Raw genomic sequence first — 19992 nt, 5'->3', positions numbered from 1 at the left:
AGTTCAATTCACAAGAACAAAACCTAAAAACTAAAAGTTATATTCATATCTTACGAGTTTAAACATAAACTAAAACTTCAAGTCATATCCTAAAGGTTCAATACATATGCTAAAGGTTCAATTTATTTCCTAAAAGTTCAACTCATATCCTAAAAGTTTCAATTCATATCCTAAAAAGTTCAAGTCATACATAAAATCTTCAATTTATATCCTACAAGTTCAATTCACAAGAACAAAACCTAAAAACTAAAAGTTATATTCATATCTTACGAGTTTAAACATAAACTAAAACTTCAAGTCATATCCTAAAGGTTCAATACATATCCTAAAGGTTCAATTTATTTCCTAAAAGTTCAACTCATATCCTAAAAGTTTCAACTCATATCGTAAAAAGTTCAAGTCATACATAAAAGCTTCAATTTATATCGTACAAGTTCAATTCACAAGAACAAAACCTAAAAACTAAAAGTTCATCAATTCTTATCCTACGAGTTTAAACATAAACTAAAAGTTCAATTTATATCCTAAAGGTTCAATTCATATCCACAAAAGTTCAAGTCATATCCTAAAATTTCTATTTATATCCTAAAAATTCAACTCATATCCTAAAAGTTTCAATTCATATCCTAAAAATTCAACTCATATCCTAAAAGTTTCAATTTATATCCTAGATTTCTATAAACCCTAGATTTTTATAAAATGTTAAATAATGATAAATACAACCTAAACCCTAGGTTTCTATAAAATACAATGTTAAATAATCAATTGAAACACTAGTCATTTGAAACTAATTCATAGCTAATAAACAAAACATTATAAGCTTACACAAAAGATATAAATTGTAATTATAACCTAGAATTTTTAGGAGTTGGAGAAGGAGAGAGACGCAGCAGAGGCGACGGGGCGGCGGGGCGACGACAGCTGGGCGGTGGTCGTTGGTGGCGTGGGTGGGGCATCTGGTGCTGGGAGTTGGAAGGGGAGGGGGGGTTTGAGTGTGAGAGAGAAAAGAGAGATTTTGGGAAATTTTTAGAAAGAATGGGAGGGGATCCCGGTTTTGACACTCTGGAATTAAAAATAGCGACCACAGTTGGTCGCTATTTTGGTTTTTAGAAATAGCGACCAAAGTTGGTCGCTATTTCTAAAAAAAATATATTACTCTTAATTCAATTTAAAATTATATATATGTAGTATAAATTTAGGATTTTGATTCAATTTAAGCTATATATGTGTGTGTGTGTGTGTGTGTGTAATACAATTTAAAATTATGTACATATGTAGTATAGATTTAGGATTTTAATTCAATTTAAGCTATATATATATATATATTCGATATACTACCTAATACACTTATACTTAGTGCATAGTATATATTATATATATATATATATATATAAGCTATATTCGATATAATACTACCTAATACACTTATACTTAGTGCATAGTATAACGTAAGTATATATATTATATATATATATACATAAGCTATATTCGATACAGTATTACCTAATACACTTATACTTAGTGCATAGTATAGCGTAAGTATATAATATATATATATATATATATATATATATATATATATATATATATAAGCTATATTCTATACAGTATGACCTAATACACTTATACTCAGTGCATAGTATAGCGTAAGTATATATATTATATATATATAAGTTATATTCGACATAATACTACCTAATACACTTATACTTAGTGCATAGTATAGCGTAAGTACATATAGTATATATATAAGCTATATTCGATACAGTATTACCTAATACACTTATACTTAGTGCATAATATAGCGTAAGTATATTATATATATATAAGCTATATTCGATACAGTATGACCTAATACACTTATACGCAGTGCATAGTATAGCGTAAGTATATATATATATATATATATAGTATAGCGTAAGTATATATATATATATAAAAGCTATATTCGATACAGTATGACCTAATACACTTATACTCAGTGCATAGTATAGCGTAAGTATATATATATATTATATATATAAGCTATATTCGATATAATACTACCTAATACACTTATACTTAGTGCATAGTATAGCGTAAGTATATATATTATATATATATATATATATATATATATAAGCTATATTCGATACAGTACTACTTAATACACTTATACTCAGTGCATAGTATAGCGTAAGTATATATATTATATATATATAAGTTATATTCGATATAATACTACCTAATACACTTATACTTAGTGCATAGTATAGCGTAAGTATATATAGTATATATATAAGCTATATTCGATACAGTATTACCTAATACACTTATACTTAGTGCATAGTATAGCGTAAGTATATATATTATATATATATAAGCTATATTCGATACAATATTACCTAATACACTTATACTTAGTGCGTAGTATAGCGTAAGTATATATATAAGCTATATTCGATACAGTATTACCTAATACACTTATACTTAGTGCATAGTATAGCGTAAGTATATATATTATATATGTAAGCTATATTCGATATAATATTACCTAATAGACTTATACTCAGTGCATAATATAGCGTAAGTATATATATATATATATATATATATATATATATGAGAGAGAGAGAGAGAGAGAGAGAGACGCACGATTCATAGTACTATTCATCCCTTGTATTACAAAAGTATTAACGACTTATATTTATATTATTTAGATAGTAATTACATAAGTGATTTTTAATTTTGACCATTGTTGACCTGAATAGAGACCAACTTTGATCGCTATTTATTCAAGAATTTAGTTTAGCGACCAAATTTGGTCGCTATATATAAATCAGATTTAATTATATTTCATATAATATTTAAATTAATAATATAATTATTAAAATTGTATAACTGGACCCCACTTAAGCGACCAAAGTTGGTCGGTATCTGCCTACCCTTTAAGTAGCGACCAACGTTGGTCGCCATTTTTATATTATATATATTTATATTTTATATATTTTTTTAAAATAATAATATAATTATTAAAATTTTGTAGGTGGGTCCCACTTTAGCGACCAACGTTGGTCACTAATCTCAGTAAATATTTGACCAAGAAAGTTTGACCAGTCCAGTCAACATTTTGACTAATATAGCAATCAAGTAGCGACCAACCTTGGTCGCTATTTTGTTTCTTTTATTTATTTTATTATTTTCGCTAGTTTAGCGACTAACTTTGGTCGCTTTTTCCCACAGACCAATTTTGGTCGCTAAATTTTGATCGTTTTTTTCCGAATTTCTAGTAGTGTTTGTAGACTCATTCATATAGATGCTACTTGATGCATATCACTTTTAATTGCTTTTTTGGCGTATTGATAAATATATTGGTCTTGATATCTGCGAAAACATGCATTATATTACATGCTTAAACTGTGCATACCATTTATATGTCGTTTTTATGCTTTGCTACATGCATGAAATTTGCTTAGTCGAGATATGATGCATCACTTCATATGCTCTATTTATGCATATTGTTACATGTTTTGATTGTGATTAGCTTATTAGAGGTACTTAAAATACATGACTTTCTATAAAAATATATTAAATATTTATAAATTGATAAATAATATAATAAAAATAATAGTAGTATCTTATAAATAAATAATATCGAATTAATGAAATTTCAATAAGGAATTATTTTTGTTACCAACTCATGTAAAAATAAAAAGTTAGATATGAGCTTAGAAAGTATTTTTTATGAGAAGTATTTATACAAATGATAAGAAGATAAAATTAGTAAAACACAAAGTAAACAAATTCTAACGTGTATTAGATATTATTTATAACTAGATATATAAACATAATAGTTTTAAGAAAATAAAACTACTAAATAATTATAAGTTGGTAACTAAGAATAATCAGTATCTTGACTATTTTTTAAAATAACCAATATCTTAATTTTATATAATTAATAAAAGCTTCAATCATGAATTTGATTTTTTTACCAACTCATATGAATATAATATAAAATTTATGATTTATTGCACTTTTTAAATAATAAAAGATAGATATAAAGTTTAGAAGGTGTTTTTATTAATAATTACTTACACTAATAAATAGAAAATAAAGCTAGTAAAAAAATTATATTTAACAACAAAGAGAAAAAAGAAGAAGAAGGAAAATATGAAAAGTTACAAAAGTATATGAAAGCAAACCATAAACAACATATACAAAAGTATATGAAAGAGGAGAATAAGAGAAATGAAAGAGAAACAGTGTAAATAGAATAATACTTGATATATTTGAAATAAATAAATACAAATAATGAAAGTTACATTAGCTTAATTACCCAACGTAGTTACCATCAATTCTCATCCCCGTTAAGAATTGCAGAGTATAATTACACTTCTTAAATTACATCAAATTTTATATTGACCAAGTAATTACTTGATCACATAAACATGATAAACCGTGTAATTATATCTAATTACATACAAATTTAATTCCAATAAGTTGCTTTCTAAACATACTCTTAATGAATTTTTTAACACATATATAATATTTGTATCAAAAGCCACTAGATTCACTGGGTTTGAATGAACTCATCGCTCTAGGATAAGGCCACTAAAGCTTATGCTTTAGGCCCTCGAGAGTCAGAGTCCCCTCTCCCCCTCCCCCAACTCCCACCCAAACTTTTTCTATTAGTTATACTTATTTATATTAGTAAAAAAATTTTAAGTTAACAAAATATTAACATTTTGTTTTAATACAACATTGGTTCTAGTTATCAAATATTTTATTAGTAGATATGAATATTTAAATAATTTAACTCGAAATTTTAAAATATTGGACAATGCTATAGTGTAATACTTAAAAGAAAACTTAAAACCTGAAAGAAAATTTGTTAAGACCATACAATTTTTTTTTGGTTATGTAAATTAATCGTGTTTATTTGTTCAACAGTTGTCACATTTTTAATGTTTTTTCCTCACGTCTTCTTAAGTTTTGGCTTTAGGCCTCCGATTTCACTGAGTCGCTCCTCGAAACTCATAAGTAACACTCTAGCTATGTTTGTGCTCAGTTTTACTCGAAAAGATTGCTAATCCCAAAAGGAAAGGAATAAAATAATAGACCTAACCCAAATAAATTGAAATAATTGAATCACATTGAAATTACTTAACCGAATTGCGTGCATACAAAATTAAAAATACTAAAATTAACCTAGTAATTTATTGTCTTTCACACCATAAATTAGAAATTAATTTCCACTGTCCTCTCTTCTCTCCCTCTAATTAACCAGTCTTCATATGTAAGAAAATTTTAAAAAATTAAGGAAAAAAAAAACGCGCACACACACGCGTATCCAACTAATTCAGAACTCTTCAGTTCCCGCCTACCCTTAATTATATAATAATATCCACATGCTAATGACTCATGAGTTGCTTAGCAAAGGAAGTTACGTATTAATCAACGAAAAGTCGAAACCATGTGAACAATTAATATGTATTTATTTTGTATAATTAACCAAAAGTAGATGTATATATCTGCTAATCAGTCAACCCCCCCCCCCCCCCAATGTCTACATCACGCTTCTGTTAATTGATTTAATTCTCATTTTCATTTTAAGATCCGAATCAATTTTCCTCCCAAAATAGGTTGCATTTTCTGATTCCGCTGGAATTTCTCCATCAAATAATCTCCTGTTTTCTCAGGTAAAATTCTCTTTTCGCTCCCTATTTCTCAACCAAAATCATTCGCTTTGTTTTTTATTTATTATTTATATTATCACTGGAATCAGAAGCAAGTTTCAATTTCATCAATTTCGAGTGATCAATCTATTTGCATTCCTCGTTATCGTTGTTTATTATTTGAATTGCGTATTAAGATGTAATTTCTTGATCTCCTCCTGAAAATGTTGTTGTTTTTCGGCTTTTTTAGCTATCCAAATGAGTGCTAACTTTTGTATGGGTCACTCTTTGTTGCTTGAATGTTGGAAGGAAATGTTGACCTATATGATATGAAATTCAGAGTTTTCTGGTAGAATCCCATATTGTTTGGGGTATGGATTGTAGTCTCGGTAGAATTCGGTATTATTTGAGGGTATGGATTGTAGTCTAGTTATATGCTCTTGGGTAATCCTCACTACTTAGCCAGCTTTAGGTTTGAATTCGGTTCAAGGTCAGTTTTCTTAACATATTATTAGAGCGAGAGTGCTAGATTCTTTTTTCTTCTTCTTTGGGCTCCATGATATATCATCCACGCTCCAGATATCTAGCCTGGAGCATGTGATAGGTATTAGAGTCCTTCATTGGTTGAGAGTATGGGTTGTATTCTCTTTATGTGGTTTGGACAATTCTCACCACTTGGGCTACCTTTGAGTTGAGTTAGGTAAAATGTCCATTCTTAACATCTCTTATGCAATGTGTTATTAGATATCCGATTATGTGTTTTCCATAAAGTGAATACCTTAATTTTATACGTTCAATGCCTTCATTCCCTACCTAGCATTTCTTCATTTTTATCATTTTTTTTCTTTTATATAACTCCGCCTGTATGAAAAAGATAGCCCTTTTGAATCCCTGATTAAGGAGGAGAGTTGTACTAAGTTAATTACCACTGTAAAATAGTTAAACTATGAAATGGAGGATTCATGTGCCTAAGGGGATGGCAGATGACTGAGTAGTTGAAATGTAGGATTAATAACCTAGAGATCTCAAGTTCGAATTCTACCTACAATCCTTAGTATGAGCCCACCTAGTCCAACCTTGATATGCAAGTTTACCCGGCAGCTACTCTTGTGAGTTTTAGCAGGCTGACGGGTGGATTAGTAGAGTTGCACAAAAGGTGACCCGAACACCGCCATTGAAGAAAACATGGATATTGAGGATTCATATAGCCGAGTTTAACTAATTTGAGATTGAGGGATAATTGATTGATTGATTGATTGACTGTACATATAACAAGTATCATATTCATGTAAATGAACTGGCGCGGTGGTTTCTTCTTATCCTAAATTTAGTTATGCCAACTCCTCTTGGTCTGCAGGTAGCACTATTTATGGCCTCTCCCGAAAGCAACTCCAAAGGAAACCTAGAGAGAGAGTTCTATATTCCTACCTATATACTTGCACCGGATGCAAGTCAGAGTGAAGATTTACAGTTGCCTGATGTACCTACATGCCCTGTGCTAGTATTCATCAACTCTAAAAGTGGAGGTCAACTTGGTGGAGATCTTCTTCATACATATCGATCACTTCTTAACAAATATCAGGTACTGAAGCTGGTTGCCTTGATTAACATTGCAAAGCTTGGTGAATGTGAAGTGTGAGACTAAATCAAGATAAATTCTTTTTCAGGTCATCTTTTACCAATTCTCAATTGAAAGTAGAGAACCTTAGGTTAGGTTGTGAACAGTACCACCAAATTTTTAATGGGTTATGTAATCTAGACATGCCACTTCTCTGTTTCTTTTTAAGCCTGATATATAAGTAGTATGGCTCTCTCATATCATTTTGTTTTTTCTGTTCTTTGTGTTCTCAATTCATCGTTTTAAGCAGATCTCTCTTATAGTTGCATCTAACTTTTCAGGTTTTTGATTTGGGAGAAGAAACTCCTGATAGTGTTTTACGGAGACTGTATTTGAATCTAGAAAAACTAAAGAACAATGGTGATGAATTTGCCACCAAACTTGAGGAGAGACTGAGGATAATCGTGAGTACAACTCTTTTAAGCAGTTTATTATTTCTAAAGAGTTTCTTATTAATTTACCAGATGATTGCTTCACGGCATATAGCAATGACACAATTGTTTATTAGGTTGCAGGTGGTGATGGCACAGCTGGCTGGCTTCTTGGAGTTGTATCTGATCTCAAACTATCTAAGCCACCACCAATTGCTACTGTGCCATTGGGAACTGGAAACAACCTTCCATTTGCTTTTGGTTGGGTAAGGATCTTTAGCTGAAACAGCTCAATTCACCAGATATTTTCTGGATTTCTTTTTCTGTCAATGATTGCTGTCAATAGAGTTGTCTGAGAAGTGTTAAAATGCTTACTGCTATCTCACTGTGTAGTTACTTTCTTAGTTTAGCCTATGCTATGATGAAGTTACCAATTAATCACATGAAATTCTTATAGACAAACCAGCACATAGACATTCTCGCTTAAATTAACTGCTGGGTTTCAAGTTATTTTATCTGTAATACATTGATGTGTATTCACCATAGAGGATGATACACCATGTAATAAGCATTTTGTGGTTATTGGCAGGGCAAGAAGAATCCAGGAACTGACCAGAACTCGGTTATCTCATTCTTGAAGCAAGTAATGGATGCAAAAGAGATGAAGATGGACAGGTTATGCCATGCAAATGGTCCAATATTCTTTGAGTTAGTTCATGTATATTACAACGGCCTCTGTGAGCTTTTACAAATAGAAAGTTGATCCCTTGAAAATGAAGTTCAATTTTTCTCTAAAATTCTCGCCGGTAGCTGCGAGTTATTGTATGCTCTAACCAAATTTGAGTATCCCATTTAGAATTACTGAGATGAGAGTTAGTAATTTCTAGTGAATGTAATTGCAGGACATATAGAGCTCACTAGTAACAAAGATCTTTTATTCCTAGAATGAAAGGAAAAGGGAAAAAGTAATATTGAGAAATAAAAAGGTAGGCCCGATGTCTTATCTGTACTATTCCTTTTTATCTTTAAAGATACTTCTTTTTGTGGACTTGGGCAATACTTCAGGTGTTTTAAGTTGGGATTGATGAGTATACTTTAATCCAGTTGATGAAATCGTGAAAGTCTAGCATACATTGAAAAGATATTCGGAATGGCATACATGGTACCTATTTGCAGTGTCTTCGTATTTTTGTTGGTTTAGTTTATTCTGCAGTAAACAAAAAAGTGATACCGGAAGCATACATGCCCATTTTTTTATTCTTTTGTACAGTACTTACGATAGGACCACATTTTGTAGGTATTATGTTTATCGTGAGAAATGTTGGTAACATGTAAACTTAATTCACAAAATAGAAGTAACATTAGCAATCCATTACTGCTGATATTTCCAAAAGCTCTTTTGCTTTATGGTCTTGAGGACAAAAATATATCCAGAAACAGATAGATATAGTTTTTAAGATTTTCATTTAATATTGTACAACCATAATAAACCATATCGCAACTTCATAAGTTTTTGAGGTTTGTGGTAGTTCTGATATATCATAAAGAAGTTTTATGGAAGTTCTACTATTGCTCTACCCAATATTCTTATTGAGGTTTGAAAATTTATCTAATTTCGTACAGTACTCAGAATATTTTAAGTGATCTTATAGTTTAATTGATGACCCTGATTGAGAGCAATCAGCAAATATTGAAAGATTTGCTGTTAAAGCAGTTGGCACATTCTAATGAGGATGAGAGCACCAAAAGAAGGTTCCTGTGATCCTATTGCACCACTTGAATTGCCTCATTCGTTGCATGCATTTCACCGAGTGTCTTCGTCTGATGAGCTTAATGTGGTAAGAGCTATGCATAAGGAAACCTTTATTTTCTATTTTGAATAAATTACAGCTCCATACAGTCTATCTCCATCTTTCATGCAAGCCTGAGGTCCCTGTTTCCTATAATTTTTTTGGTGTTGCATTCTTTGCTGACAACTGACCGTATGTAAACCTGGTTATGATTCTGTGGAGCTCCTTGTCACGGGCTTAACTTTTTCCCGACGCTAGCGGCACCAAAATGCCCGTGCGGCGCCTGTAGTCTCCATTAACCAAATGGTGGTATATCTTAAGCCTTTCCTTTGGTTTTGTTCTTTTCCTTTTTCTATATAAAGGTAAAGGCATCTTCATTTAATGGTTGGATTGGAATATCATATTTTACAACTGCTTGCAGTGTGCTAATTCAAATTCATTGACCTATTTCCTTTTTGAATGTAAATCATTTAAGTATAATATTCTAATATAATCTTCACTAGAAAGAAGGTGCAAATTTACAACCGACTGTAATGCAAATTGAAAGACTACAGCACATTTAAGAATCTGAATCTATTATAGGTGTATACCTCTTTCACAGTCATTACACTTTAAAAAAAATTCCTGGGTTTTTGTATTTACTTGCGCTTATGCGGTCTAGCTTCAGGCTAGGTATGTAATTCCACTTTGACATTCCTACTCCAATATTCTAAATTGATTATTAAATGACAAGTGGACATACATGCATGATTTGTGGATTTTGAGAATCATATTTCATTTTCTGTCTGTTAAAAAGCTTTACCCTTGTTGAAAATGAAGAGGATAAGAACAATAATCAAACTATTTATATCCCACAGGAAGGATGCCATACATTTCGTGGAGGATTCTGGAATTATTTCAGCATGGGTAAGGAATACACTCCTGATTATGAAATATGTTCCTGAACGCCATCCAACATTTTCATTTGTTTTCTGCCACATTTAATAACATTAAATAGGAAAGGATATGATAAGAAATCTGTCTTACATGAGGTTGGATTCTTATGCCACTCGTGTGAGATAAGGAGGAGGTTTCAGAAAATTATTATGCTATCTTGTGGTTAATCATGAAAACATGATACTAGAAAAGACAAAACTATCTTAATTAGTGAAGAAATGGATTCTTTTCCACATTTAAGCTACATTTAAACTGTCTTTTTTATTTTTGTATGCATGATTGTTTGAATAAAGGTCATCAGTGCAGATTAAGCTTAACTACTAATACCAAGGTGAAAAAGTGAGTGCCACTACACTTCTTTTTAAAGCCAAATAACTTGCCCTACTGACATTGACCTCCTATCTAAATTATCAAATTCAAGGGACATCCCTACTAATTAAGAAACCCACCAACCTTCCCTTTTTAGTATTTCATTTCATAAACTCCTATTTACTAGCCAATGTTAGGTCTGGGCAAAGGAGGGGATAGGAAGCTGTTCAAGTTAGCCAAGATTAGGGAGAGGAAGGCTCGGGACCTGGATCGAGTGAGGTGCATCAAAGACGAATAAGGTAAGGTATTGGTGGAAGAGGCGTGTATCAGGCGTAGATGGCAGGAGTACTTCCATAGATTCTTGAACGAGGAAGGGGATAGGAACATCGTGTTGGGTGAATTGGAGAACTCAGAGAGTCGGAGAGACTTTGGGTTTTGTAGGCTTATTAAGTGTGAGGAGGTTGTTGTGGCTATACGGAAGATGAGCAGGGGTAAGACGACTGGGCCTGACGAGATCCCGGTGGAATTTTGGAAAGAGGCGGGTAGGGTAGGCTTGGAGTGGCTTACTAGCTTGTTTAACGTCATTTTCAAGACGAAGAAGATGCCCGAAGATTGGTGGTGGAGTTTGATGATTCCGTTGTACAAAAACAAAGGTGATATCCAGAATTGCAACAATTATAGGGGTATCAAACTGCCGAGTCACACTATGAAGGTTTGGGAAAGGGCGGTGGAGAAGAGAGTTAGGACATGCGTATCTATCTCTGAGAACCAATTTGGATTTATGCCGGGACGGTCAACTACAGAAGTCATTCACCTTGTGAGACGATTGGTGGAGCAGTATAGTGAGAGGAAAAAAGACTTGCACATGGTGTTCATTGATCTTGAGAAAACTTATGACAAAGTCCCGAGGGAGGTGCTATGGAGATGTTTGGAGGTTAGCGGAGTCCCGATAGTGTCCATTAGGGTGATTAAGGACATGTATGAAGGTGCTAAGACTCGGGTGAGGACTGCTGGAAGAGACTCAGAACATTTTTCTATGGAGATGGGGTTGCATCAAGGATCAATCCTTAGCCCGTTTTTGTTTGTCGTAGCGTTGGATGTGCTGACACGACACATATAAGGGAGGATGTGGTCTATGTTATTTGCTGATGATATAGTACTAATTAACGAGACGCGAGGGGGTGTTAACGCTAGGTTGGAAGTTTGGAGACAGACGTTGGAATCCAAAGATTTCAAGTTGAGTAGGTCGAAAACTGAATACTTGGAGTGTAAGTTCAGTGATGAGAGACATGAATAAGAAGTGGAAGTAAAGATTGATACTCAAGTCATTCCCAAAAAAGATAGTTTCAAGTATCTTGGATCTATAATCCAAGGCGACGGGGAGATTGACGAGGATGTTACTCACCGCATTGGAGCGGGTTGGATGAGATGGAGTCTAGCTTCGGGGGTTTTATGCGATAAGAATGTGCCGCCTAGACTTAAGGGCAAATTCTACAGGGTGGTGGTTAGACCGGCTATGTTGTATGGAGCTGAGTGTTGGCCCGTCAAGAAGTCCCATGTCCAGAAGATGAGCATAGCTGAAATGAGGATGTTGAGATGGATGTGTGGATATACCAGGAAAGACAAAATAAGGAATGAAGTTATTAAGGACAAGGTGGGAGTGTCTTCCGTGGAAGACAAGTTGCGGGAATCGAGACTGCGATTGTTTGGGCATGTGAGGAGGAGAGACATAGATGCTGCGGTCAGGAGGTGTGAGAGGTTGACCATGGCGGGCTTGAGGAAAGGCAGAGGTAGACCAAAAAAATATTGGGAAGAGATGATTAGGCAGGACATGTCGGTGCTTCACCTAACCGAGGACATGACTAGCGATAAAAAGGTGTGGTGGTCGAGGATTAAGGTGGTGGGTTGACAGGTGGTTGTGACTTTCTCCTAGGTTTACCAGTAGTACTAGTAGTATCCTTGTTGGTTGAAAGATACTTTCTTCTAGTTTGTTAGTATATCCGGTGCTTAGCTACCACGTTCATTGTTTTTGAAAATTGCTACTGGAGCCTCCCTGATTGTAACTATTTGATGCTACTTTTTCTCCCCTTTTACTGAAAATTGTTGCTCCCTGATTGTTACTATTTGATGCTACTCTTTCTCTCCTTTTTCCTTATTGTTTTTTATCTCCCTCGTCTTTCTTTCTCCCCCCTCTTTCTTCTTCTTCTTCTTCTTCTTCCCTTTTCTTCCTTTCCACCTTTTCTTGAGTGAGGGTATATCGGAAACAACCTCTCTACCTCTCTAGTTAGGGGTAAGGTCTGCGTACACACTACCCTCTCCAGACCCCACATGTGGGATTATACTGGGTTTTTGTTGTTGTTGTTGTTGCGTGAGATATGAGCTAATTGGCCAGTGAATCATTCCGAAAACCAATACTGACCCTTACCTTAATTCTTGTGTCAAACGTAAATAACCTCTATATATGTGTTTTAAGATGATGTCTTTTATAGTTAATTCATAGTGTTAATTTGAAACCAGAAAGAAGGTTTTTTTTATTTTTTAAAATAGAAAGAAAGATTGACAAATATTTGGAATAATTCAGAGCTAATGAGGCCCAAGAAAAGCCTGCATTGGATAGTGATTTTAGTAAATGACGACTGCTATTTGTCTTCGAAAGCAACCTAGTATTGTAGTTGACAATTGACATGAATAAGGTGGCTACAAGTTATGCCAAACCCAAAAAGGAAATCTGAGTGTATTTTGAAAGTATTATGTTACTTGTACTATTGTTTATCTGGTACTACATCTAATCTTAAATTTTGTGTCATCAGGGATGGATGCACAAGTATCATATGCATTTCATTCAGAACGTAAGATGAATCCAGAAAAATTCAAAAACCAGCTTGTTAATCAGGTATTGAAGTGAATGTCAGGATTAAGATGACTTGGCACCATTTTCATACATTTATTCTTGAATGTCAGGATTTAAGGCTTGGCTCCATTTTCATATATTGTCTTAATCATTGTGTATCCTTATGTAGCAAGGTCAATGCCTCTCTATCTTGTACTCAATAGATTATAGATTTGTGCTACCTGAAAAGTTAGAAATAGCAAAATAATTGTGAAGTTTATAGCAAAATAATTGTGAAGTTTAGCAATCGACTGCGCTGATAAAACCAATAGTTGAAGATGTAATTGTTCTTGCCCAGGAGGGCAGGAACGGATTTATGGAGATCCTTAGTCTCTCCAAGGGCTAATTTGCATCTTCAATTTTCAGACTTGGGGTCAAAGAAAAAGGTTTCTATAATTTTAACTTTGTTATGGTGTCAGCTTATTAAAATGTGGATAGGTTGGGCCTCCTACTTTATATCTCCTTTGTTGAGACTGAAGACAGTTTAAAAATGGACTAGAGAAGAATGAAAAAGAGAGCTGTCATTATCCTGAGCAAGGTCATTAGAGAATTAGGTGATTGGAATAAAAGGAGTAAAGTTAGGGACTGTTTAAGAAGGTTTGTCCTATTTTCTTTTGCTTCAAGTTTGAGAGGGGGAATCAGTGAGAGTGAGCTTATTAGAGATAGCTATGAGAAGATCCAAAATTATGACGCTTTTGCATCCTAGTGGTATGTCATTATACTTCATTATTGGGTTAGACATTTTGCTTCTAAGATCTAGTACACTTCTGGAGACTGCTTTCCATCCATTCCTTTTCATGTAACTTCTTGTGCATTATTTTCATTAACCTGTGATCTACCTTTGTCTCGTTCCTTGTTCTTGTGCCGAGGGTCTATCGGAAATAGCCTCTCTACTCCTCCGGAGTAGGGGTAAGGTCTGCCTACTCACTACCCTCCCCAGACCCCACTTGTGGGATTTCACTGGGTTGTTGTTGTTGTTGTGATCTACCTTTGTCTTTGGAGAAACTGCTTCTTGCAATCCACATTACTCAACGTCGCGAGTCATTTTTAGGATCTCGAGGAACTTTGCATCTAATCATGAAGATTTTACATGAAAATCCTATATAGATAATGACATAAAATAGAGGGGATCATTTGCTTGAAAGTTGGTTTGCACACGTGAAGAAATGGAAAGCACATTTAATTGATTGCTTGACCAAACATATTTTGGTGGGGAAGTATATTTTGCACTTCACTTCATTATTCAATAGGAGTGATTAGATTAGTGTTGACCAAACGGATCTTTGCCTTGTTAATATCACATCCTGATTGTGTATATGGCCATTAATATCATTAAATATATATATCAATCAACCAGCTGGATATAATCTGCATCTCTGTTATGCAATTAAGGACATTCTCTCGTTCTACCTTTCGCTCACCTTTTTCATAATGTTTTCTTCTTTATCCAAAAGGAAAAGGAAAGCACAATAAACCGAAAGTAGCATGGTACTGAATGATGTAACACAGTTAGAGCAATATGGACCAATTTAAAATTGCTACAGAACATTGACAACATTTCTGCTACCACATTATGTACCATCAGAAAGGGATGGTACATAATGTGGACCAATTTAAAATTGCTACAGAACATTGACAACATTTCTGCTACCACATTATGCACCATCAGAAAGGGATATCACATTATCTTTTCAGCCTAATATTTATTAAGTAAATGGAATTGATGGTCTCCTTTGTCAGTGTTCATGCTTAAGTTAAGTTATTGTGTTTTCCTTGAGGTAGTGATTTAGCAATCTCCAAGTTTAAGCCTATTGTCTCCTGCTGTACTCTAGCTTATATAAACGCAAGACCCTGGATTACATGTGAAAACAAGCATTTCCTATTCTTCTACAATCGATATTATTTGTGGAAGTGTACCTTATGGGTTTTCTGGCTTTCTCCTTAGAGTACATATGCAAGGCTTGGATGTACGCAAGGATGGTTTTTTGCGTCCCTTTTTCATCCTTCTTCAAGGTGAATCTGCACTCTGCAGTGTATTTTAATACATAACTTCTTGTAGATCTTTCTTTACCATCACCTCATTGATGGTATATATTATGAGAATATACGGGTTTGCATTTACTGCAGGAACATAGCTCAACTGGCCAAGGTTAAGATAATGAAAAGGCAAGGTGAATGGCAAGACCTTCACATCCCTCACAGGTAGCATCAATTATTTGTTGTAATTTAGGAACTTTAGAACACCACCAGATAGTCTCTTTTTTTGTCTCTATTAAAGTAAAAGATTCTGGCTTTTCTCCTATACTATAATTCACGCTGCATTATGTTGCAAGTTGATTGCTAAACATGACAAAATTTGAGTTATAAACAGTTTTCTTGTCCGATTGTACTTGCAGTATCAGGTCAATTGTGTGCCTAAACCTGCCTAGCTTTTCTGGTGGACTGAATCCTTGGGGAACACCAAATAGCAACAAACGCCGAGATGTATGTACTCGATTTGCTTCTTCCACCATCTACTGTTTTTTTTCTGTTTTCTTTGCGTGTTCATATGTCTGGGATTTGTGTGTGCGCACATGTGGTGATATCAATAGATTTCTGTCTTAAAAACTTAATTCTATTCCATCTTGTTCCTGCTCAAGTTCATATTCACATTCATGTACTAATCATTGTAATGGACAGAGGGACTTGACTCCACCATTTGTTGATGATGGCCATCTTGAAGTTGTGGGCTTTAGAGATGCTTGGCATGGAATGGTTCTTCTTGCTCCAAATGGGCATGGGACACGGCTTGCACAGGTTTTGGATATTAATTTGTTCTTATTAATATAAGTGCGTATAGGCATACCATATTCATATGCAGCAATCAGGTGTTATTATTCAGTGATTCAATTTTCAGTTGGTCCAAAGTGGTCCAAATGTTAAATTCCATATTGCATATAAGATCCTTACGACTGATTAAACATAAGATCAATACGTACCAGGATGAAAAGATTGAACTGATTGAATATCATACTAGGAGGATGAAAAAGCTGAACTGATTGAATATAAGATCCATAAAACTTTCCAAGACGTGCAACTATCATTTGAATTTTTTGTTCGATTACCCTGTTTGTAGGCACATAGAATCCGGTTTGAGTTCCATAAGGGTACAGCTGACCACACATTCATGAGGATTGATGGGGAACCGTGGAAGCAACCCCTCCCAGTAGATGATGACACAGTTGTGGTAGAAATCGCTCATCTTGGCCAGGTTAAGATGCTTGCTACCCATGGTTGCAGATCCAAAAGTATGCACGATCTTTCAAGCCATGATAATCATGATGGTGATGATGGGGATAGTGGTGAAGAGGATTCGGTTGTGGAAGAGCAGAGGAAGTTTGGGGCAGCAGACACATTCAAAATTCCTGATGAAGTTGACATTTCTCATCTCAGTTGATTCTGTTATCTCTCGTCGTTCAAAATTTGCTTCTACTACAACCTCCATATTAAGTCTGTGATATAGTAGATGAAAAAAGATGGTTTGTGTGCGATATAATGACAAACATTTCAGTATCTGCATAGGGAATTTCCTGGTCAATTTAGTGTAAATGTGTTAGCTGAATTACTCGGTATATGATACTGGAGAACCTTGAAGGCATCTCTCTATTTATGAACATGTAAACCTTTTATAGGCAATGTTTGAGCCTAAATTCTTGGATTTTAAACTTGCATTTTCTGTCACTTGAAGTTTCAAGTAAGTCACATTTTTATGCTATTCATTATTCGGTGCTATCTGGATGAATCATGTTACAGCCACTCACCAAAATCCAGACCTATACCGGTCCAAATTTTTGTGCTGGCTATGTTTTTCTGAATGTTCCCCTCTGTTACTGTTGCTTCTGCTCCACAAGCAACAGAAATAGGGGGCAGCTTATGCAACCTCGTGGTGCAGAACGAAAGAGAGGTTTTTCTTTTTAATTTTAAAAAGGAAAATTGAGGGGGGGGGGGAGGGGTTATAAGGTGGGGAATTGCAATCTCAGGAATCGATCGAGGGCATTTCAATCATAACTAATGGTAGTTGGCAACTGTCGGGAGTTTAATTTAATATACCAAAATCGACCAGATTATACTAAAGATTAAAAGTTTATAGGTAAAATGATGACATTATCAACATCGATAGATTGTATAATTATTGTATTTCTCGCTCAATATTCGTATGGGAGTCCGACTAAATTCAGATTTTCGTAGAAGAGTGCTATATATTCCAACTTCCAAGTTCCTTTTTATGCAAATTCTTTATTAGCACAGGAAAAAAAACAGCCACTTGCAAACATAGATATTTTCGAATCTCGTGACATGTCTATGTGTTCATCTTATCCCTTATGCACCTTACTGAAGTACAACCTTTGTAAATATACTAGTGATCCGGGCGCAATGGCTATTTATATACCGTCCAACATCTCTATAACAGTATCCTTATATAACAATCATTTGTTATAAAATCTAAATTTTTGTTGAGTCGATTTTTATGTTATAATATATGTTATAATCGATGTTATGTTATAATATATGTACTCGATAACAAAACTATCGAAACAAATGAGATTGTTATAGAGGGATTTGATTGTATGAGCAATCCTCCCAGAGTCCCCTACGCGGCATTTTCATATCTACCCACTTTTGGGGTCATCGTTGAAGTTATACCTGCATTACACAAAAAATTTCAAAGAATACCCGCTCAAATCCGAAGTAGTTCAATCTCTTAAATGCAACTTCAGAAATCAAATATGAAGTTCTTCTATTTTTCAGATGCAACTTCAGATTCGAATTTTAAGAGGTTCGATATCTTCAATGCAATTTCAGAAATCAAATTTGAAGTACTTCTATCTTTCAAATGCAACTTCAGTAACTTGAATTTTAAGTACGTCAATCTATTGAATGCAAATTCAGATATCGAATCTTAAGTTCTGAAGCATAAATTTGTTCTTCGATTTTCAATAATTCAGTACACGATTCAATGCCAAAATCTACTCCGAATGAGCTTAAATTTGAAATCCCTTTCAAATATCATAAAGAACAAATCTTAATCATCAAATTGTCAACAACAACAATAAATTTAACAAACTCACTTTGCAATTAAAAAGAAGAAGAAGAAGAAGAAACTTTAAGCACAAAGAGAAGAAAACAACAATAAAGAAGAATATAAAAGTTTATATATTTGAAGTTATCCAAAATTTGGGAATTAGTTAAAAAAAAATTAAAAAATGAGTACAAATTCAATGGGCGGTGCAAAATTGGGTGCTACATAAAAATTTTACCCTCTACGTTACCCGAGTTCCTGTTTTTTGTATTTTAGTTATGGTAATCTGACTTTAAGTATAGTATTAAGCAATATGTTACTGAAACTTCCTGAACACTAATTATCATATCTTATTGGTCTAGAAAAAGTATATGCGTGAAAAATAGAATTATATATGTCCTTATTTCTGAAGTATCGAACTTCATTTTTTTATGTATTATAAATTTTTAAAAGTAATTTAATTTAAAATATTAAAATATAATAATAAAATTTCTCATGCCGAAGAACTAATTTTTTAAAAAATATCTTTATTAGTAATTTCTTTGTCTCATATGCCTTAAATATGGGTTAGAGAGTAAAACGATATTATTGGAAACAAAATAGTGATATAATTGTACCTCAATTTCTTCCAAAATTTGTAAAATTAATTAATTCTTATTTGTAAGCAACTGCAATATTCTTGAGCATTATAGTAAACTACCATTTCATAATATAATTGGCATCTATAACAAGGTTATAATTTTATTTCATAAGTTGTGGATTACTCTCTATGCAATAATTTATATTTTATGTAATTAAAATAATGATCATTTAAAAAGCTAATCACATAGAAATGTCCAAACCAAGAAAAGATTTTTACAAATTTTATGTAAGATCTCAACATAAAATTTCAAGTTAAGTTACATATACTGAACTTAAACTAAATCAAACAATCTCTTAAGTTAAATAATTATAAAATTACACTCAATAGTCATTAAAGTAGCTTTAGCCACATGGATATCAAATAGACAATAAAGTACAAATTAATACCTATATGTGATGAGAATTTTAATGGACCCCACATTATTAAATGTTGTGCCTAAAGGTGTTAATCGGGCCGGGCTGACCCGCTAACAACTCGGTTTAACCCGGGCCAGCTCGAGCCAGCCCGTTACTGTGCATATGCGTGCGGGTTGGGACAGGTTGGACGGGGGGCGGGCTAGTAACGTTAAGTTTTCGCCAAACGGGTACCCAAACCCGCCACAACCCGTTAAGGGCTTAACGGGTTCTTAACGGGCCTCAGCCCGCGACAGCCCGCAAACCCGCCTAATTTTTTTTTGTTAAATTAAATCTGACCGTTGCCAACGGTCAAATTTCAAAAATGAC

The 19992-nt window shown here is 33.8% G+C and overlaps 1 protein-coding gene across 2 annotated transcripts; it reads left to right on the top strand.

Moving 5' to 3' along the window:
* Positions 1-5512: 5512 nt before the first annotated feature.
* LOC104249633 (diacylglycerol kinase 5-like) lies at positions 5513-17288 on the top strand. Of its 2 annotated transcripts, none has more exons than XM_009806107.2 (13): positions 5513-5678; positions 7012-7236; positions 7554-7676; positions 7781-7909; positions 8233-8318; positions 9358-9481; positions 10291-10339; positions 13489-13571; positions 15514-15581; positions 15696-15770; positions 15965-16052; positions 16248-16364; positions 16684-17288. In XM_009806107.2, the coding sequence occupies exons 2-13, from the start codon at positions 7024-7026 to the stop codon at positions 17002-17004; spliced, it is 1476 nt and encodes a 491-aa protein (XP_009804409.1). In that variant the 5' UTR covers positions 5513-5678; positions 7012-7023; the 3' UTR covers positions 17005-17288. The 2 variants fall into 2 exon arrangements, with proteins under 2 accessions (XP_009804409.1, XP_070008925.1); XM_070152824.1 differs by lacking the exon at positions 5513-5678 and adding an exon at positions 5832-5853.
* Positions 17289-19992: the final 2704 nt, after the last annotated feature.

This window comes from Nicotiana sylvestris, chromosome 8, assembly GCF_000393655.2.
Source record: "Nicotiana sylvestris chromosome 8, ASM39365v2, whole genome shotgun sequence".
Taxonomy (NCBI): Eukaryota; Viridiplantae; Streptophyta; class Magnoliopsida; order Solanales; family Solanaceae; genus Nicotiana; species Nicotiana sylvestris.
This window is presented reverse-complemented; position numbering and strand designations above follow the sequence as displayed.

Excerpts from the sequence above, each read along its gene's own strand:
- LOC104249633 (XM_009806107.2), top strand. The coding sequence starts at position 7,024 with ATGGCCTCTCCCGAAAGCAACTCCAAAGGAAACCTAGAGAGAGAGTTC. Across the intron at positions 9,482-10,290 it reads CGTCTGATGAGCTTAATGTG|GAAGGATGCCATACATTTCG; the intron begins GTAAGAGCTATG and ends TATATCCCACAG. Across the intron at positions 16,365-16,683 it reads ATGGGACACGGCTTGCACAG|GCACATAGAATCCGGTTTGA; the intron begins GTTTTGGATATT and ends CCCTGTTTGTAG.